The following is a 22,508-nucleotide window of genomic DNA, read 5'->3' on the forward strand; positions in this document are numbered from 1 at the left end:
AAGTACATGTATTTTTTTTAAGATAAACAAACTATAAGCTATAGTTGTGTATGCTGAATAATATAATACAATAATGTTTTGCTTTAAATATACTGGATTCACAGATATTATATATTCAAACAGCCAATCATTCAATCAGTTATTTGGTCAAGTATGTTGTTTACACACAAAGAATATGACTTTACTTTTTTTAGTAAATTTTATGCATATATTAAAATTATGTACAGGTTTGAACCATGTAAATTCAATGCATCTCTTTCAGGGTATGATGGTGGCATTTCAAGGCCTATAAATAGTCTACTTCCTTTTAATTCACAAAGTGCATGCCAGGTTTAATGTAGGAACTGAAAGGGTTGTGTTGTTTTGGATAGCAGTTTTTGCTTTGTCAGTTAAGGGACAGAATGGCAGGAGTGACAAACTGTCTCTAAAAGCAAAGAGAGGGAAACTCCCAGCTCAGTGGGGTTCCAGCACCCTTCCCGCACTGTGGGGTTTCCCTCCAAAACACTTCAGCCTTCAGGCACACAGCTACGTGGAGCAAGATCTACAATCTCCCTCCTTTGTCTGAAGAGTGGCTATAATGAAAAAGAGTGGGGTTCAGTTAGCATGATTAATCTACATGATGCTAACTTGAATCTATTATGTGTCAATCATCATTAGCAACATTAGCATTTTCCTTTGCCATTTACAGCATCCAAAGTTCAAGCAGGTCACTGACCTTGAGCACTTCTATCATCTGAAAACATTTACTTCGGGGACCTTTTCTTGCTAATTTCAGCTGCAAATGAAAACATAGTTCAGCATATCCTGCTTCTTTATCCATAGTCTAATGTCAAAAGAACTCTTTCCTCTAACCCTCAAACTTGGCTATAAAGGAATGAAAATGAGAGGGGACCAGGTAGCATGATTAATTCACATAATGCTAACTGGGATCCACTATATGTCATCTATACTTTATCATTTAATTAGATCACCCAAAGCCGACAGGTCCCTCGCTGTTATCACTTTTATCATGTTTTTCCTCTGAACAACCTTTCTTCCTAGGAAGAGCACTTTCCTCACTAAGGTCAATTGGAAATGAAAACGTAGTTTAGCATAACTGACTTCTTTATCTAAAATCTATCATCAAAATAACTCTTTGGCCAAAACCTCTAACATGGTTATGAATTAATGACAATGGGAACCAGTTAGCATGGTTATTCTTTAAACAAAAAAATCCCTGTGAAAACCTTTTCCTCCTAGTATGGGTCCTTTCCTCACTAAAGTCAACTGGAAGGAAAAACATAGTTTAGCATATCCTGCGCTAGTAATGCCAAAAAACTCTTTGCCCAAAACCTTTAACGTAGTTATGAATGAATGAAAATGACTAGGGACTAGTTAGCAAGATGCATCCTCTGTGCCTTATTCCTTTACTGTTTTATTACGACTTCCAAAGCTTATGGGTCCCTCATGTCATTACTTGTATCATGTTTTTTCCCTAGTAAGGGCCCTTTCCTTGCTAATGTCAACTGGAAATGAAAATATAGCTTAGCATAACCTGCTTGCCATGATAAAAAAATTAGCATCTAAAGTCTAACAATAACTGTTTGCTCAAAACCGCTAACATGGCTATGAAGTAATGACAGCGAGTGAGGATCAGTTAGCATTACTACCTATGTAATCTATGTACCTATGCATCATTATTAGCAACATTTAACAAAAATGTTTTTTTTTGTACTATTTTACCACAGCATCCAAAGCTGGCACGTTCCTCATTGTTATCACTTTTATCATGTTTTCCCATAAAAAAACTTTTCCTCACCATTTTCCTTGACAAAGTGTACTGGAAATGAAAATAGTTTAGCATAACCTGCTTCTTTATCAAAAATCTAATGAATGAAAACGAGTGAGGATGATGTCGCATGATTAAGACCTAATGCTAACTGTGTGTCACTTGTTATTAGCAATATTAGCGCTTTTTAAACCAAATGTTTCTAGTACTATTGTATTAGAGGGTTCATAGCTGGTGGGTCCCTCACATTAAAAGTGTAACTATATACTCTTCTCACGATTTGATTCTCACAATATTCTCATTTTGAACAAAAGTTGAATGAAGAAAAACGATGACTGTGTCCACGCTGCTGCACAGCTTACTAATGAACATGCTGGTGTGGGTTGTTGATCGTTGCTGGCTGTTGACTCTTTGGTGCCCAAACAATCCAGTTGCCATATTAACAGAATGTTCATTCTCTGTTACGCTCATTTTTTCATCACAATGTCACGATACATTGTTACACCCCTTCTCATCATCATCACTTTTATCACGTTTTTCCTCTGAAAACCCTGTTCCTCCAAGTAAGGGCCCTTTCCTCCATAATGTCAACTGGAAACATTCATTATATGAAAATACTTCAGCACACACAAACAATCTAATGTACACAAACACAAAACACCCTGCTGCGTCTACAGTGTTTACATATACACAGGGAAGTCAACAGTGCTCATGGCCGACCATCAGGATCAGGTGCCCCGTGTGTAAACATGAGAGTTTATCAGGATGCTAAATAAGCTAATACCTAACACTTATGGTGCAGTGATTACTCTGGGAAAGTCCAAGTCAAGCGACAGGATGATGTTTGTGTGTGTGTTCTGGCCGCTAGAATCTGACGCCCCCCTCCTCCCTTGGGCCAGTTCCTGGGCAGTTCACACCTCCAGTAGGGATGATTATCCTGCTGGAGGGGTCTTCACAGCAGGCTAACACACCGCCCTGTGAAATTTCTACCCTCCAGTCGTTTTAATGGCTTCTCGGAGAGGGGTTCATAAGCAGACCGCTCCAAATGGTCAGGAGAAGTGAGGTGAAGGTGCTTGGAAACTAGTATTCGAAAAGGAAAAAAAAACTCAGGGTCTCCGAACTCTGACCTTCAAGGCTATTCTTGTCCAGACATGACCGAGGCCTAGCACGAGAGGTAGGAGTGTGAGTGCTTAATCACTGGTGATAAGACACTGACCAGAGAACACAAAGGTTTTGCTGGAAGTATAAACACAATACAGTGCAAGTACTAAAGCCAGTGTGGTTTCTCTTTTCTTTTTACAGTGTAGGCAAACCTGTATGACTGCTCTGTCTTAGTTAGAAGCAATCAGTAGATAATACTACCAACAGATATAAAGATCCTTTTATACTGTGCTACCAAACAGGGCTGGACCTAAAGGTGCTTGTAGCTACACAAGAGTTTAACAGCTTGTAGAGAAGAACAGTCATATTGATGCAGTCATTACTGTGAGTCAGTAATGGGTTGATGACTAAGTGTCCATGTGTCCACCCAGCAGACTCCACAACAGCTGTTCTTCAGATATCATGTGAAATTGATATCACAGGTAAACTTTGCCTTATGTCATTTTGCCTTCGAAGGCACATGGACCGTTAAAAAGAAACCAAACAGGTTGTAAATATTCATACACTGCCAGTCAAAAGCTTTGATACACCTTATTCAATGACATTTCAAACTAAAACTCTACAGTACTTTGGAAAAGTCAACAGATTTTTCTGAGGATATCAGAAATAAGACAACCTAGCAAAGCACAGTAAAAGGGGAAAGTTAAAAACAATTGTTTCCTTAAATCCACAGGTGTTTCTGTCCATCCTTCCACTGTGAGAAGGCAACTCAACACTAAGGGTCTGAAAAGATGTGCAGCTGTCAAGAAGCCCTCACTTAGAAAAGGAAATAGACCAAAAAAGGAAAAAACTTCAAAATCAAACAGAGAAGTGAAAAGCAGAAAAAGCAAAGTGAAGTGTGGAAAATAGTAAAAAAAGGAAACCCCCTTCTTTGATGTGCATAAACTTTTGACTGTTAGTGTACGTGACATAGTGGCTGGAACACAAACTTTCCCTCAGCCTTATGAAAAACAAACCATGTAAAAAAAAAAACAAACACTTTAGTGGTTCATGATGCTACATTAACCAACACAAACCCGGTACAGATTCTGTAGAGTGCAGTACTAAACAGGCCTCAATCAAATCTGCTATGTCCAGTATAGTTTGATTAGATAAACAGTATGTATGCAAACTCTAAAACTCCCCTGGACTGGAAATACTTTCTTACAAAAGAGCTTGCACAATTAATTACTGCTGACCCACCAAGGAGCAGGGGATGTGGATTAGCATAATCCAGCAACAATGGTGACTATGCCGGAGACTGGAAAGAAGGCTGGACTGACTAGTCAGTTTCTATACATTGTGTAAGTGTAAATTACAGTAATGAATCCCACTGACACTTGTAACTGATTGCCTGAACCCTGTTACTTCCATTTGAAGTCACACAAAACCCATTTGCACTGACTATTTAAAACAATGTTAAATGACCCCTTCAAATAGTTACTGATGTATTAAGTACCAATTCACAGTCTGTACTATACAGTAAAACACAGATTTTAAAAGTATTGTTATCATCATCCAGTAATGACAACTGATGAACCTAGTTAGTTAACAGAAAAGTGGCACATGGTGTCCCTCTAGTGGGTAGCAGATGGTAACACAGGAAGTGTATTGACAGCAATACAAAACTAATTTTATTTACAGATTTGTTTGAAAAATGCATGTAAAATGTATAACAGTGATTTTAATAAATCAGTGGATACTAGTAAAATCTTACTACACATGATTTTTTTCCTACAAAAACAACCAACCATACAAAAAAAAAAAAAATTATCCAGTTTGTAATTATCTAATGAGCCACTACTAATAAATCAGGTACTTTGTCAATTTATCTGAAATTTGTTAAATAATAATTCTTCTTCTTATTATTATTATTGTTGTTATTATTGGTCACTTTTCGTCAGATGTCAGAATGGGCCAAATTATCAAATTTAGAAGACCTCACAGGGGAAAGTATTCCAGATTGCACGGTGGGGATATTACACAAGGACACGGTGATGCAGGATGGATAGCCAAGCTTGGCACTGTTCTCAGGAAGTTTCCAGACTGCAGTGAAGCAGTTTCACTATAGACAACTGAGGAGAAAATACTGGAAAGAGAAAAAGAAAGGACTATGAACACATATTTGACAAACAACGTAACTGAAAAGCTATTCTGAGCATGCAGAAAGGCTAGATGTGCGAGCATTACGTCTTTACCTTTATGTCACCGGCTCTGTGCAATTATCTCCTGACAGCTTTTGTACACTTGAACCAGACAATTGAGTCTCGGCTTTGAACTCTGGAGGAAGAATGCAAAATGATGAGTCTCTGCATGTGACTAACTCCAGAGAAAGAGCTCACCACTTCATATGTTTAGTATCTACTAACTGTCAGTTGTCATGCAGTTACACTTGAAGTCACAAGTCTAAATGGTCAAAATCATAAAAGGGCCAATGGCAAACCAAATTTTGGAAGCTTTTTGGAATTAAATAGATCATTCCCCAGTCCATCTATAGAAACAAGTTGCAAAAACCTCTTTTGAATTGACGGGTGTCAATTTTTGCGATGTCACAAAAATGTACGCACTAAAGTATATCCACCTATTTAGCCTACAGCAGTTTTGCTCTGCCCATTCAGGCTGAAGTTAGAAGGAGCATTTCAGGCTGAACTGCTATTTGAATTTGGCACAATACAGGGCAGCCAAACAGAACAAAGCTTGTTTGCATATAATCAGTCTTAAAGGCACAGTAACACAGCTTGTTTAATTCTAAGAGATAACAAGAGGCTGAAAATTATCATGTAAAAATGAATTATGACAGTTTATAATACATAAAGCCCGCACAAGCATAACCGGACCCCAGGAGAAAAATGAATACTTGAAAAATGCACAATACGGCCCCTTTAACAATACTGTATGTCCAAAAGTTTGTTGACACCTGCTTCCAACATTTTGGGGAAGCAAGGGTATTTATAGGGAGCTTTATTTTCTATGGAGATTATAAAAACTGTGTATACACAACTGAACAATTGTGTCAACAATGGGTGCACACAAATATATATAAAAATATATAAATACAAATATACACCTGGAAAAGAGGGACGACACTGGCGACTCCATCCGGCTCTGATGAGTCTTTTATCAGAATGCAGAGGTAGTATATGATACTATGCTGAAAAAGAAACACCGGCAGGTCTGTATGAGCAAAATTTACAGTCAACACACAAGGCAGCAGCATTGCATGTACATTATAGGATTGATCCTTATAAACAATAAGGAGTCTTCTTACCATGTAAATTGCTTCATTAATAACAATGTCTTTAATCTTGTTCATTTCAATGAATGTTGTGCTCTCCCGTCCTGATGCATATAAAGAGGACAGCTGGACACCCAGAGAGCCGATTATAAGAAGGGTTTCTTGATCTACTTTCACAAAGTGGATGTGCAGCATCATCCCAGCCAACGTCACGATGATGGCACTAGACAGGACAGTGGTGTTCTACAACAGACATTACACAACAGTTAGTCTTCGTAATCAGATTGCACGAGGCATGCACTATATGTCCAAAAGTTTGTAGATACCTTTTCATGCACTATTTCTTCTGAAAGGCATTAATAGGGAGCTTGTCCCCCTTTGCTGCAGAAACAACTTCTACTCTTCTGGGAGGGCATTATACTAAGAGGTGGGACCATTCTGTGATTCATCACACAAGCGCTTTAGTGAAATCAGGTACTGATGTTAAAATGGCGTTTGTGATCCAGAGCTAATCATTCAACTCATCCCAAAGGTACTGGATATAGTGCCATCACTCCAATGAAAAAAGTTCCACTGCTCCACGGACCAATACTGGGGGCTTTTATGTCCCTCTAGCTGATACTTGGCACTGGGCTCGGTGACCTTAGGCTCATGTGGGCCAGTTAAGACAGAGTTACACTTACACCAATCAGGCATAACATTATGACCTCCTTGTTTCTACGCTCATTGTCCATTTTATGAGCTCCACTTACTATATAGGTGCACTTTGTAGTTCTACAGTTACAGACTGTAGTCCATCTGTTTCTCTGCATACTTTGTTAGCCCCCTTTTACCCTGTTCTTCAGTGGTCAGGACCCTCATGAAATCAATCAAAGAGCAGGTACTATTTGGGTGGTGGATCATTCTCAGCAGTGCAGTAACACTGACATGGTGGTGGTGTGTTAGTGTGTGTTGTGCTGGTACGAGTGGATCAGACACAGCAGTGCTGCTGGAGTTTTTAAACACCTCAGGGTCGCTGCTGGACTGAGAATAGTCCACCAACCAAAATATCCAGCCAACAGCGTCCTGTGGGCAGCGTCCTGTGACCACTGATGAAGGACTGGAGGGTGACCAACACAAACTGTGCAGCAGCAGATGAGCTATTGTCTCTGACTTTACATCTACAAGGTGGACTAACAAGATAGGAGTGTCTAATAGAGTGGACAGTGAGTGGACATAGTGTTTAAAAAATCCAGCAGCACTGCTGTGTCTGATCCACTCGTACCAGCACAACACCCACAAACACACCACCACATCAGTGTTACTGCAGTGCTGAGAATGATCCACCACCTAAATAGTACCTGCTCTGCGAGGGTCCATGGGGGTCCTGACCACTGAAGAACAGGGTAAAAGGGGGCTAAAAAAGTATGCAGAGAAACAGATGGACTACAGTCTGTAATTGTAGAACTACAAAGCACACCTATATAGTAAGTGGAGCTCATAAAATGGACAATGAGCCTAGAAACAAGGGGGTCAATGTTATGCCTGATCGGTGTATATACACATACATGTACGCAAGACAACCGCTCCCATATTGTGTGACCATGTCCACAGAAGAGAACACTGCTCATTCACAGGGTGCAATAGCAACATAAACAGTAGGAGCAGAATACCAAGATGTGATATCAGCAGCATACTAAGCAAACCATGACACCAACCACAGCAATGGTAGATGGTTTTTGAAGAGAAGCAAACAGAGCTTGTCTGCAAATACCACCTCTTGTATGACAATAAGACATGTTTAAGATGTACAACAGGGTTGGGCGGTATGACGATAATACTGTATCCCACGGTATGTAAAAATGATGACCATATTGAAAGATTCTGATGGTTTTTCAAAATGATAATGTGCCAAATTTCTATTCTAAGTCTGATAGGACAAACAAACACATTTCTCCTATTTATTTTTCAGGGGTCTCACTGATTGGTGGTGTGGGAGCTCACCCACATGGCGCTAAAAGGAAAAAGAGGAGAAAAACTAAGCATTAGTGATGGGAATAACAGATCTTTGAAGGGAATGGGCTCTTATGGCTCTTTTTTCTTTTTAGGGGGTGGGGCTTAGCTTTCTTTGCAAAACAATCACTAGGATAATAACAGGACAAGATTTGGATCAGATTTAAACTAAGACAACCCCACCAATATAATTTTATTTCATATGCATGGAATAGGTTTAGGTTTAGCAGCACTAAATTACTCATATTGCCAGACCTCAGTGATCTGCAATGTAAACATTACAAGGTGACGTCATATCCCTCTGCTTGGTCAGTGAATTTACTACTTTGAATTTACTCTCTATATGAAATGCGTTATATAAATAAAATTGCCATGCTTTGAATGCAATGCATGTAGAGCTTAATATTAGGAAACCTTTTACTGACACAACAAAAAACAAACAACACAAGATTTCCAAAAATAAACAGTAAAATAACTTACCAAAATAATAATACTTGTGCAAAAGGCCTACACTACAGCCAACATCTAAACAATATTTCAAGTATTCTAAAAAAACAAAGAAAAATAAAACAAAATAGAATAAAATGCACAGATACTACTTAGCTTAACCCCTGCAGTGGACTAGTGGACTGTCCTGGGGTGTGTATACCTGAGCTGCTTTGACAAAAACATCCCTGAAACGTGAGGCAGAGAAAAACAATCTATTTTTACTCCTTCTCTTTATTCACTCTCTAGCTCTCTCAACCACCACTGCTCTCTCTCTCTGAAGCTCGCTGAACCGGAAGGGCCAACTTTGAATGGTGTGTTTAAATAGCAACCGACAAATCCTGCTCCTGCTGTCTTTAAGTAGTGATGCACGACTCTGGGTTATCTGCCATGCCCTCTGGTGGATATGACTTTTAGTCGTCTAGAAAGTGCCGTGGTGTGGTTTTATCAAGAAGGCAGTGCAGTTATTCCCCACTAACACAGTTGGTTAGTCTCATAACAGTCCTATTCACACAGCTAATAGCATTCAACAAATACTACAAAATAAGTCAAACATCCAAAAATATGACAACAAAAGTCTAGCAAAATGGCATGCCAATCTATATAGACCTTTAACCGCAGAGCTGGAAGATCAGAACAACCAGAAAAACTAAAATACATACAGCCGTAATAATCTTAATAATTCAAAACAGTAATCAGTAAAATACTATAGCATACAATTATCATACCCCATTTAGAGTATTATAATCAATACTGGTTTTTGTCATGTTGTAAGACGAGTTTTGAATTGTTTTAACATTTAATTTTTCAGCATGAGTTCTCTTTAACTGATTGAAAACTAGCCCCTCAACTGTATTGGCAGGATATGTTATGTTATGTTATGTTAGCCATGTTTACTAAACCTAGAGCCTGAAGCTTCGATGGTACACGTCTCCAGTCATTTCAAGGAAACGTGTTAATTTTGCCTAGCAACAGCCAATCAATAGGTTAAGGGTGTTTTCTCCACCATCATGAGCCAGTACTTTGTTGCGCTGCTGACTGTCTCACGGCTGTGCACCAAATCTGATGGAGAGTTTGAAATCCATATGGGCGACGCAGCACATATAAATATCACGCCAACGACTCCTTGCTGTTCTAAATATGATAAATAAACTGTAATTAATTCAACAGTTTTACAGACACATATCAAAAACAAAATTTAAGTATTTAGCAGAAAAATAGTCATATATTTCAATATTGTTAGTTCTTCTTTTTTTGTTCGTGGTGGATGGTAAGGCTGTTCCCCAGCGTCCATAACAGGCTTCTAGATACGCAAAAGGCACGCAAACGAGTGTTTCTGCTCGTGCAGCAGCTGTGTGCATACACTTGTAGTTAAAAATAAAGTATAACCGTGCCTTGACAACCCATATACAAAGCCACTTAGAGCCCATGCACACCTGAAACCCAACTAGCCCACTTTCATACGTATAAACACACACACACACACACACACACACACACACACACACACACTCCCATATATATGTGCATGTGTACGCGTGTGTCTTAAAGGGAACTTGGGAATTATAAAATGGGAATTATAATGATATATTCAGATATAGATAAATTCAGTTTACTACTTATAATCACATGTATATTTTCATATGGGGATCTATTCTTAAAAAGCTCAAAAAGATACCCACCCCAGACCACGGTGCGATTCCTAAGTCTATTCAGTAGCTGTACACAGCGCACAGGATTACACATACACTAGCTAAATACAACAACAGTGTAAGGAGCGCCGTGTGCAAAACGATATACATCCACAGTTCAAATAACGTTAGCAAACCGTTGCAACTAAATCAAGACACAGACTGATTTAATTCGCGATAAAATACTCTCTTTAGTTTAATTAACATTTACCTACAATTATCAAAGGACCGAGACTGAAAACCTACTTACCTCTGTAACAAAAAACACGGCATAGGCGACTAACCACACGGAGCAGGTGTACACCATCACCTTGCGTAAAGACACCTTCGGAGAGCTGACAGTAAACTCTCTGCAGAAGGGAGTGTGATTTTGGCAGTCCAGTGAAATTGGCTGTCCGTTTATGTTTGTGAACTCTCCCTCTTCAGCCATGTTAAAGATAGCTAGCAGCGCCGGCTAACGTTACCTCAGCCGTCACAAATAAACGTTAAAAATGTCAGGAAACCTGACATCAACAGCAAGGTGTTCTTAAATGTCCGCTGTTTTATTACCGAACAACTCCCGCACAAAACAACTTCACAAATCAAAATCCACTTGATGATATTAAGGAATATTTTCTAAGTCTTGTTGAAATTCAGTTCACATCAATGAAAGAGAACTCGCCGACCTTAGAAAACGAAGTGCATTGTGGGAAATACAGTTTCACAACATTGTGCGTCCAACTTTGTTAAACCTCGCTGAAATGTGAGGTCTGTGTTGATACGTATGCATTTCTGGAGTACAATTAGTTTAAAATATTGGTCAGATCTAAACATCTGTCCCATCCCAGTATTGTTTTAAGCGTTATCTGCTGATACTGACATGATGCTGAGATAACTGTACATTCCTAAATAAAAACAGCACTGTGGTCTAACCGCTCGAAACTCATCACAAATTGAAAAAAGCTTTGTCTCCAGTGTTTAAAATAGTGTCTATGTTTCTCAAAGCACAGTGAAAGTCACTTTTGTAGCATTATTACATTTCAAAATTTTTGTGTAATTCTGTCACTGAGATGTAAACAAAGCCGTTCCTAGTGGTTTGACAAGAACTCATTCACTGTAGAGAAACTTGCCAACTTAGGCTGTCTGTGCAGCTGTCTTTGTGCATATGACAATAAACTCTTGAATCTTGAAACTCTTGAAAACGTTCCTAAAACAGTGTTTCAGACATCAGGCAGCATGTTCGTAACCTTTTAGCGAGGGAGGTTTCAGAGGCATAACACTTTTCAGACGTTTGGTTCCTGTCACCACCACTGTGAACAATTCTGACTAAAAAGCTTCTCTAGAACGGAGCATTTCACACCAAACCACTCTGAATGACTTTACATCTGAAGCACTTAATTATGCAGAGTTTGAAAAATTACCCTTTAATAGCATTCCTCCCCTTTTCCTCTTCTGCTTTTTTCATTTGTTTATTTTATTTATTTTTTTACTAACTGTAGTAATTGCTGCTCTCTCTCTTAAGGATGCCGTACGAAATGTATTTGTAAAGCCTGTTTCACCTTACCTTAAAAAAAAAAAAAACACTTCATAGCATGTTTCCAGTCACGCACTACATCTCCCTACAAACCTTGCGCGAAAATTTCCCCTCCGACCTTCATGCTGAAAACAAAGTCGATCAGCTGATGTGACTTGGCAACAACACTCCGAAATCAACCGGGCAGTGGAATTATTTTAACCTGCTGCCTTAAAAACAACCCAACCCTGAGCTGTCCAGTAACTGGCATCTTTGTCTGAATTTGTCCAGAAGTAGTCAGTTTCCTGTCCTCCTGCCGCTTGTTTGGTGGAAAACATTAACGCTGTCTGGCTCGAAAAAGAAGATTTGTTTTGCTGTTTTGCTAAGTCAGGAAGGCTGCTGACCGCAGACTCCGCCGATGTTTTTTGGGGTAAACGTACAGCAGAGGTTATTTTAAATGCAGTTGACATAAACCCGTTGTATATATGTGTACATATATAAAACCAAATCTAATATTTGTTGTCATTGTATGTTAGCTAGAGGGCAGTATCCCTTTTTTCGCAGCGTCAACGAACGAAATGCTAATGCTGCTAGCTTGCTGAACAAAACAAAAGCTCAACACGTCCGGTGCTGCGAGCTGACGGTGGCCAGCGGTTTGATTTGGGAGTATGTACGGTCTGATAACGCATTTATATCTATGATATTGTTTATTTAAGCGATTAGTGACCAAGAACGGTCGTTTGAGAAGCTTTTTTCTGTTGGGACAGAATGCTAGCTAGGTAGCTAAGTGTACACTACCAAGGCCAGTGTGGGTGCGAGCTGATCTATTTCTAGATCCTGATAAGTAGATTTTTAAAAATATATAAATCACTTGATGAGCATTCACTTAATCTGACATCTGACATGACAGTTGGAGATGTGCGTTACATTGTAATTTATTGTAAGCTAGCTAAGTGAATTGTATCTACTTTGATCGACCAGTGTCATAAGTTCACAAGTTAGTATCGGTGGTAGCTGCAAGTTGTCTGAACTGGGTTTTAAAACAGAAACTTCAACTTTTTAGCCAGTGCAATAATTTAGTTAGTTAGTGCTAACTAGCCTTTACAGCAGTGTCCTGAGTGGCAGGTGTATGGTGGTGTTATTTTTCGGTGTGCTGACTGGTTTTACTGGTTGTGAAGCAGACAAAACCTTTGGATGGAATAATATAAGCCTCGTTTCTTGCCCAAGCAATACAGTCGCTCAATGATTCGAATGAACAGTTATCAGGTGCGTTTGGAGGTCTAAGCCAGTTGCTTGAAAGTCAGTAAGCTACCTCGGTTGTGATGAGCGGACAGGGTGTGACCGGCGCTTTGGTCTGCCAGGAGAGCTACGCGTGCGGCGGCTCGGACGAAGCCGCCTACGAGTGCGACGAGTGCGGCAGCCTGCAGTGCGCACGCTGCGAGCTGGAGCTGCACCGGCAGGAGCGCATGCGGAACCACGACAGGGTGCGAATCTCTCCGGGCCATGTGCCCTTCTGCGACTCGTGCAAAGGGGACGGCGGGTGTCCGGCCAATGGTTCTCGCCTCAGGGCCGTGGTCAGGTGTCAAGGCTGCAAAATAAACCTTTGCCTGGACTGCCAGAAGCGCACGCACAGCGGTGTGAACAAAAGAAAGCACCCTCTTTCTCCTTACCCACCCTGCAAACCTCCGGAGGCGAACATGAACTGTGCGGACGTGGTGTTAGAGGGTGTGAAGGCTCAGCTGGACAAGGTCTGCAGCTTTCTCTTGGTGGATGAGAAGGAGGAGATGCAGGTATGGGAAAGAGTTGCATTGATACGGGTTCTCAAAGTGCACTGTTGTGCACTGCTTTGTGCTTCCCTCATGGGTTGGGTCAGGTGTGTTACACTAGGGGATCACAAAAAGGTACAGAGGAGGGGTCTGTAGGTCTAACCTTGGGATGATCCTTTTGGTGTCTATAGCTCAGTCAGTGTTTACCAGTCCTGATCCTAGAGTATTTCATGCGATGCATGTTTTGGTACTTTACTTGAATCAGCAGATTTTCCCCATATCACAAATGTGTTCTATCGACCAAGACATGTTGGATGTCCAAAGTTTACTTCTTTCGACTAGCAGTGGTGCTACGATGCTGATATAGTTGGGGGTGGTTGATATGGCAAAAATATCATATCATGATACTTGAAATCATTTTTATGATTTTAAGTATCTGATACTGTTCATTTTTATGATTTTAAGTATCTGATTCTGTTGTTCAAGTGGACAAAATCGTTAGTTTGACATGATCAGTAACAAAGTGGTAAAAGTATATTTAGCTATACATAAATAGCCAGTTGTTATCCTGAATTTTTATTTTGTTTTGAAGCTTCATTTTTGATGACACTGGCTGATATATCAGTCAATACTGGTATGCCAGTATTGGTGTCACAAAGTAGTATTGATTTTTAGTTTTAGCAATTTATCAAAAGATAAGTATGATATTGATGATAGCATCTGTTCAATAAAATAGCAATATTCTGCTGTACTGTATAAATACACTGTATAAGGTATATTTTTACAATATGCAATGTGTATCACAATATTTTTAAAACAAACAAAATGCACTAGTAGTGCCACATTTGAAACAGCCATCAAAAACTCAAAACAGCTATGGTTCAGCATTTCACATACTGTACTGCAGTGTATGCATTTAAGCAGGACTAATTATTCTCTCTTTATAATGAAACAGGCAGTCGGTCCGTGCTCTTTAAGTAGTGACTATATCCACAATATGCTCACAAAAGCATAGTGTTAATCACGATAACAGAATTGATAAAAATAACAATTTAACATCAGCATATTGCTGATCTCAAAATATAATAAATCTATTTGACTGCAAAAGCTTTTGGGTGACTTAGACTTTCAATACTGTTTAGCTACATTAGCACTGTAGCTTTAAAGCAAAACTTAAGAAGCAAACTTCTGATACCAAACATGTCTTGGCTGATAGACCATATCTAGAGCATGGGGGGAAAATGGGATTAGTCTCTCATAGAGCTCTCTAAAATATGAAATGCAGGGATCCTTCTGCACCAGTATTGGGAAACAGTGCTGAAGCTGTTAAGAAAACATGTTTTAACTCTGAGAGCTGTCCAAGTAGATGTTGTCCCAGTTTCTATTATTTACATTAATATTTACACAACAGAATTGTCAAATTATATGCTAAAAATATTGATTACTGACATTGGCCCACAATTCCCATATTGGTGCCACAGTACCAAACTTTCACAATAAGATTTGTATAATGGTTCAATGCAGAGGTAAAAAAAGAAATGCCAGAAGATGCATTTTGCATTTACTGCTATTCATTTTTTAATGAACACTTCAATCATGAACAGGTGAAGGCCGCGGAGGAATTTGAAAGCAAACTAGGCTGTGCACCAGATGAGCTGCTGAAAGTGGTGTCCATCTTTGGTAATACCGGGGAAGGAAAATCGCACACGCTCAACCACACCTTCTTCAAGGGCCGTGAGGTGTTCAAGACGTCACCCACCCAGGAGTCATGCACTGTTGGAGTGTGGGCGGCGCTGGACCCGGTCCATAAAGTGGTGGTGGTGGACACAGAGGGGCTCCTGGGAGCAGGAACAAACCAGGGCCAGCGGACCCGTCTCCTGCTGAAGGTGCTGGCTGTGTCTGACCTGGTCATTTACCGCACACACGCCGATCGTCTTCACGACGATTTGTTCAAGTTCCTGGGCGACGCCTCGGATGCTTATTTAAAGCATTTCACAAAAGAGCTGAAAGCCACCACTGCCCGCTGTGGTCTGGACGTACCTCTTTCCACTCTGGGCCCAGCTGTTATTATCTTTCATGAGACCGTCCACACCAAGTTACTAGGCTCAGGTCAGTGAGCTGGAGCTCTGCTGCTACTGTTCTTCAAATGGACAAAATCGTTAGTTTGACATGATCAGTAACAAAGTGGTAAAAGTATATTTAGCTATATATAAATAGCTTGTTGTTATACTGAATTGTTATTTTGTTTTGAAGCTTCATTTTTGATGACACTGGCTGATATATCGGTCAATATTGGTATACCAGTATTGGTGTCACAAGGTAGTATTGACCTTTAGTTTTAGCAGTTTATCAAAAGATAAGTATTATATTGATGATAGCATCTGTTCCATAAAATAGCAATATTCATGTTTCTGTACTGCATAAATACACTGTATAAGGTTCCCTCTGGTGGATTTTTAAGACAGGAAAACAGGACAAAACAGTCCAATCAAAATAATGACAGGTTTGTTGAATATTCCTTTAACATAGATCATTAACTTATGTTATGTATTAATTAATACAACCTTAAATATCATCTAATACTGTATTATATTTAGAAAATATTGTGACACGGAATTTTATCAGGACTGCCCACCACTAATTCTTGCTTTTCAATGCTTTTCAGATAAGCCATCTGAGTCTGCAGAGCGTCTTCTCCAGGAGCGCTTTAGAAAGCTTGGGCTCTTCCCTGAGGCCTTCAGCTCTATTCAGTATCGAGGTACACGCACCTATAACCCTCCCACTGACTTCAGTGGCCTGCTGCGCAGCGTGGAGTCGCAGCTGGACAACACCACCACACGGTCTCCACGATCTGCTAGTGTCATCTACAAGGCTCTACAAGTGAGCATACTTCTTCACTTGCCTATGTCTAAAATAATATTAAAGATTTTCTTTATTTCCTGAAATCCACGTGAAACGTATGTACCAACAACAGTTAAATTGTTAATTTTACATGATTATTTTCCATTTTCTCTTTATCTCTAGAATACTGTACTTGTAAGATGTATATGTAAGATGTATACATTTATTTAAATGATCTCTGTTCTGCCCTGTTTTCAGCTTCATTTAAAAAAACTGTAATGCCAAAGTCTGCTGTAGCAACACTCCTTATCCATCAGTGTGAATGGGCAGGTTAAACTGCTACAGGCTGAATAAGCGGTCACATATAAGTATGTTCATGATTGTGATATCACAATCATTATGAATATAAAATTTGCTGTTTTGCATACAGACTGTATGGAATCACTGAAGTGAACACCATGTTTTAATTTGGTTTACATATCACAACAAAATGTTATACTTCAAAAAAATTAAAGGAAAACCTTTTTTCTGTGACATGGTCCCCTCAATGGTTTTAAACCTGTTGTGAGTGGTCATATGTATGTGATCTTAGGCTTTGAGTGAACGGTTCAGTGGAGAGATCCCCGATGAGCATCTGACCAGCAACTCCTTCTTCCCTGATGAGTACTTCACCTGCTCCTGCATCTGTCTCAGCTGCGGGTGAGCTTGCATATCAGTGTTCTGAGGTATACAGCAGTACTACTGTGGAGTTCAGTATGTTTAAGCTAAAGCCTGCTGAATATGTGGGTTTCAGCTCAGGCTGCAAGAACAGCATGAACCACCTGCGGGAGGGAGTGAGCCATGAAGCCAAGCAGCGCTGCCGCTATTCCCCTCACTATGACAACCGCATTTATACATGCAAGGTCTGTTGCACCTTTCAGCTCATAATACAGTATAAACTCTATGATTAGATGTTTAGTGTCCTTTGATGATGTCTGATGTGCTTTTTTGGCCTTGTAGGCATGTTATGAGAGCGGTAAAGAGGTAATTGTGGTTCCCAAAACAACAGCGTCCTCTGATTCACCCTGGTTTGGCCTGGCTATATACGCCTGGTCTGGGTACGTCCTGCTATTGGTTATGCATTGGAGCGTTTATCTTAGCTTATTGAGCTATGTCTGAATGGTGAAATTGTATTTCTTTCTGCAGTTATGTGATTGAATGTCCAAACTGCTCAGTGATTTACCGAAGCAGGCAGTACTGGTATGGGAATCAGGACCCTGTGGACACAGTGGTTCGTACTGAGATCCAGCATGTTTGGCCAGGGGTGAGTAATAAGTAATTATTTAATAAGAAGTATTTGTGTATGTAAAGTATTATGGTGCAAATATCAGCCACTGATATATCATTTGCCAGTAAATTATTATAATTTGCACACTGGAACTACAGACATTAATTACAACTGATAATATGAAGCCTTATTTTTAACATGTGTACACAATGATGCATTTGTAGTCAGTAGTAGAGATGCTCAAACCAAATCATTCAAACTATTCGAGCAAAATGATTCAGTTGCTCCAATTTGATTCAAAGTTTTAAAACGTTTTGTTTTTTTGCTTGTTTATTTATACAAACTAACATTTCATAAGCTAGTGGCATCAGGAATGTTTATATACTTACAAACTGAGAGCTTGGTTGAAGGCAAAATATGTTTAGTTTAACAATTCTGTTTTATTTCAGCCAAAGCAATTAACATTAACCATAAATAAGAGAACTAAAGTAAAAACAGAAATAAAAAAAATGAGAAAATATGGAATTTTATAATAGAAAATTAATGCATGCTTATAACAGTATGAATTAAATATTAGTTTCATAGTAATTACCATTACACTTTTAGTAGTTATTGAATAATAAGGCAGAGCAAAGTTCAGAAACCTGGAGATATATTATATACACCCCCTTTTACCCTGTTTTTTAATGGTCAGGTATTATTTATTTTTTAGTTGGTGGATCATTCTTTGGTTAGTTCACTATTCTCAGTCCAACAGTGACACTGAGGCACTATATCAGCACTGCTGTGTCTGATTTACTCATACCAGCGCAACACACACTAATATGCCACCACCACATCAGTGTCACTGCAGTGTTGAGACTGATCCACCACCCAAATAATAAATGTCCTGTGGGGGTCTAACAAAGTATACAGAGTAACAGATGGACTACAGTCTGTAATTATAGAACCACAAAATGCACCTATATGGTAAGTGGACCTGTTTAAAATGGACAGAGTGTAGATAAAAGGAAGGTGTACTTAATGAAGTGGCTAGTTGGTGTTTGCGTACATATAATGTTGTCTGCAGGGCGAGTTGTTGCAAATGCCCCTGATCTATCTAGGTCAAACCTATCACACGATAGCTACCAATGTGAGAGAGTGAGGGATAACTGTTTGTAACATGAGCCACTGTTCTGTCCTGCTCGTTTTCCTACTTTTGCTAAAACACTCGGCCGCTGTTTTTTTGTCCCCTTTTCTTTTTTAAGTCTGATGGGTTCTTGAAGGACAACAACAATGCTGCCCAAAGGCTGCTGGACGGAGTGAACTACATGGCTCAGTCGGTGTCAGAGCTGAGTGTGAAACCTGCCAAGGCCGTCACTTCCTGGCTCACAGACCAGATTGCCCCTGCTTACTGGAAACCCAACTCTCTCATATTTGTAAGTGTCATAGCTTTTTTCTCTTTCTATTTAAAAAAGTTGAAGTAGAGGATAAAACTACACAGGATGATGCTGTATGCTAGGGAATGACTAGGGTTATGGTTAGTGGTATGTGTAATAATAGGTTATGTGCAGTGCATGATTGTTTAAAGATAGGGCAAGGTGTTGGGTCAAGTCACGCATTCCATACATTCCATTCTTTGTGGTTACAACAACTAGACACTACCCTAAAGTGAGTCACAGAACATGGTATAAGGGTAGCATTATAGCGTACTCTATAGAATGTATGTCTTTTGGCAAATGTTTCAGAACTGCTACAAATGTGGCGAGGCCTTCAAGGATAATGATACAAAGCACCATTGCCGGGCCTGTGGAGAGGGCTTCTGTGATAGCTGCTCCTCCAAGTCCAGGCCTGTACCTGAGAGAGGCTGGGGGCTGGCACCTGTAAGGGTCTGCGATGCATGCTTTCAAAACAGGGGCATACCAGAGGGTAAGCTGTACTAAACATGCCTTGGGAAATGTTTAAAGAAATTAATGAATGTTTTTAGCTTTTGCGTTTACTAGATATTTAAGCAAACTGCCTATCAAGGTTTATAGACCTCACTGTGTGTTTGTAAAAGGTTATACTGTATCTGTGCTCTTCTTTATTAGAATTATGTTTCAGCTTGTGTTTTCCACCCAAGTATTTATGACCGCTGAATGTGGTGCAAGTTTTGGCTGCTTCTAGGAGTATGTTTGGTCTTTCAGAGCTGTTGGATGCTGCATTGGCAGAGGAGCAGAGTGGGACATTGATAGCCAGAAAAGTAGGAGAAGCAGTACAGAACACTTTAGGAGCTGTGGTCACTGCCATAGACATCCCTCTAGGTTTGTATTACACCTTATATGTCCAACCCACATTTTTTTTTCACCAGGTGCAGTATGGTAACAAATCCGTGATCATGCATTTAGTTCTCGTTTCCGCTGCCAAGTGAATTTGGTTTTCATTATTACTGGGGTACCGGGTGTGCTGAACCAAGACATATAGGTGGAGCTAAAAATAGTGCAGACCACTGACTGGTAAAATGCAATCATTACATAATTGTTATGTGGTGCCATTGGAGTCATATAACCACCATTATATAAAAAACAAAAACAAAACACTAGCTGCCCTGAATTGCTGTCTATGACTCTCACATAAAAATAAATTGTTGCTGTCAGAAGAAAACCTTGTATCTCCATTTTTGTCGTTTTTCAGTTTTTGGCAATATTGGGAAATGCCTGTAGCTCTTTACATTGTGTGTATACTTCATGAAGAATGGACCAAAAGAAATGGCCCAAAATGAGTTGGAAAAAAGTCTGGTTCTATTGGCTTACATTAAAAGTAAAGTAGATTTTTTCCTTCTCCTGTCAAATTATTTTGGAGATACGAGGTTTTCTTCTGACAACAGCAAAATGCAGAGTAAAATGTAAATAAGAACATGAAGCTCCTCCATTGTTGCTACTGTTTGTGTTTACTGTTAATGTTAAGATTTGCATGAGAAATCATGTGACCATTCAAGCTAAAGAGAATTTTGCCTTCTTTTGCAATGGAAAACATATACGGGTGCTTTAACTTTATTTAATTTCCTCTAGTCATAGTAAGCATGACTCATAAGATCATTTGTAAGACAAAATGATTACAGGTATTTGCTATATTGCTAACTATATTATATTCATGTTCTAACTTGTGTGTTAGGGTTAGGATGTGTTAGTTGGACAAACAATAGGTATACTTTGGAACAATGTCAAAGTTAAAATGATGAAAAATTGTAAATGTCAAATTAAATTAAAACTAGGTCTCATGATTTTATTTTCCATATCAGCTGTTTTTCAGTTTTATGAAGGTTTCCCAAGTGACTTCAAAGCATTCTATTAAAAGTCACCTGTTCTATTAAGTCACCATGTTTACTCCCTCCACCTCCAGGTTTGGTTAAAGACGCTGCTCGCCCGGCCTACTGGGTACCAGACCAGGACATTCGCTGCTGCAACCAGTGCCAACGTGAGTTCAGCGCCCGCCTCTCCATTCATCACTGCCGGGCTTGTGGACAGGGTGTATGTGATATCTGCTCCCCTGACCGTCGTGCTGTACCTTCACGGGGCTGGGACCATCCTGTGCGGGTGTGCATTGCATGTAACCAGAAACCTGGAGACCTTTAGCAGGATTGGAAATTACAACATTCACTCTGACACCCACCCTCGCACACAAGTTGCATTGGTTCAGCCCATGCTGGGAGCGAAGCACCATGCTATAAAGCTTTCTGTCCTGTAAACCGAGAGGAGCAGCACTGCCTTTTCATCCCAACATTTGGTTCTTTCACACGCTCGTCTGCACTGCTCTAGCTTTCAATGGACTCCAGCGCCACTGAAGTCCAGCTCAGAACAAAAGAGAAGCTAAGACTCATCTTTAATTTGCAGCTAAAATTGATTGAGGAAAACTTGAAATTATTTTTGACAATCCATTGCTTATCATGCTCTATTACCCATGTTCACTGTGCAGCCATCATGCCAATTTGATGATCTTTAAATCATATCTGGCTGGAATATGTTTTTGGGTCATATCCACCAAATGCATATTTGGTGGTTATGACCTGAAGACCAGCAGATCTGCATCCCATTACAATTATGGTCTGCATGAATCCAGGGAAGGCCTGTACTGTAAGCAAAGGCAGCTGAATGGCCATTACATAAAACTTACAGAGCAGGCTAGTTTACCATTCTTGAGCTTAAGACATTTTCAGGTGTTATTTAGCTTTTGAGTTCTTACCCCAAGGAGTGACTGTTTTTATCCACTTATCTTGAAGCATACCCTTAATGTAGTGCTCTAGGGCCATTTCATTTTAACCCAGTGTAATGCCTCCTATTGAGGAGCCAATCTCCTTGATCTTAGGATGATCTCCATAACCCAATTCGTATTTTATAATGGAATTATAACACTAAGCCATAGAGGAACTGCACAAACGTGTAAGATGTGGCATTGCGTAGGTGGATTATACACTGATGCCAATCCACTTGATTACACTTTCATAGTCATCTACTGCAATGTTAATATTCATATTTCAATCACTGGTACAGTAGCTGTTGTCATCTAGCCCCTGGTATGGGTTGATAGATTCATATAAAGGGTTCTCTGCCAAAAAAAAAAGCTTGTCTAATTGAGTTTGTTTTATTTGAAGTGTATTATTAGGGTGACTGAACGTGACTGAAACAGACTTAAGTAACACGAATATCAGTAACTGTCATGTTTTATGCACCTATGCTGATTAAATTAAACTTGAGTACCTCTCTAATGTAATGTAGTGGTGAATCTTTCAAGTTGCATGTTCTTATTTGAACTCGTGTTGTACATTTTAGTGATTTTACTCCACAATACACTGGATTCATCAGAGGTCCTTCA

General features: G+C 39.6%; 2 protein-coding genes across 2 annotated transcripts; one reads left to right on the plus strand and one right to left on the minus strand.

Annotated features, from left to right (window-relative positions):
- Nucleotides 1–3,891: 3,891 nt before the first annotated feature.
- Nucleotides 3,892–10,984, minus strand: pigh (phosphatidylinositol glycan anchor biosynthesis, class H). The gene is made up of 5 exons (XM_036581976.1): nt 10,563–10,984; nt 6,177–6,386; nt 5,976–6,059; nt 5,107–5,188; nt 3,892–4,997 (listed from the first exon to the last, which is right to left on the minus strand). The coding sequence occupies exons 1-4, from the start codon at nt 10,740–10,742 to the stop codon at nt 5,114–5,116; spliced, it is 549 nt and encodes a 182-aa protein (XP_036437869.1). The 5' UTR covers nt 10,743–10,984; the 3' UTR covers nt 3,892–4,997; nt 5,107–5,113.
- A 973-nt stretch (nt 10,985–11,957) lies between these two features.
- On the plus strand, nt 11,958–22,401 carry zfyve1 (zinc finger, FYVE domain containing 1). The gene is made up of 11 exons (XM_036581977.1): nt 11,958–13,594; nt 15,175–15,679; nt 16,236–16,450; nt 17,004–17,110; nt 17,205–17,313; nt 17,411–17,508; nt 17,597–17,714; nt 18,926–19,096; nt 19,406–19,586; nt 19,844–19,960; nt 21,039–22,401. The coding sequence occupies exons 1-11, from the start codon at nt 13,127–13,129 to the stop codon at nt 21,269–21,271; spliced, it is 2,322 nt and encodes a 773-aa protein (XP_036437870.1). The 5' UTR covers nt 11,958–13,126; the 3' UTR covers nt 21,272–22,401.
- Nucleotides 22,402–22,508: the final 107 nt, after the last annotated feature.

Source organism: Colossoma macropomum, unplaced genomic scaffold (assembly GCF_904425465.1).
Source record: "Colossoma macropomum unplaced genomic scaffold, Colossoma_macropomum, whole genome shotgun sequence".
Classification (NCBI taxonomy): domain Eukaryota; kingdom Metazoa; phylum Chordata; class Actinopteri; order Characiformes; family Serrasalmidae; genus Colossoma; species Colossoma macropomum.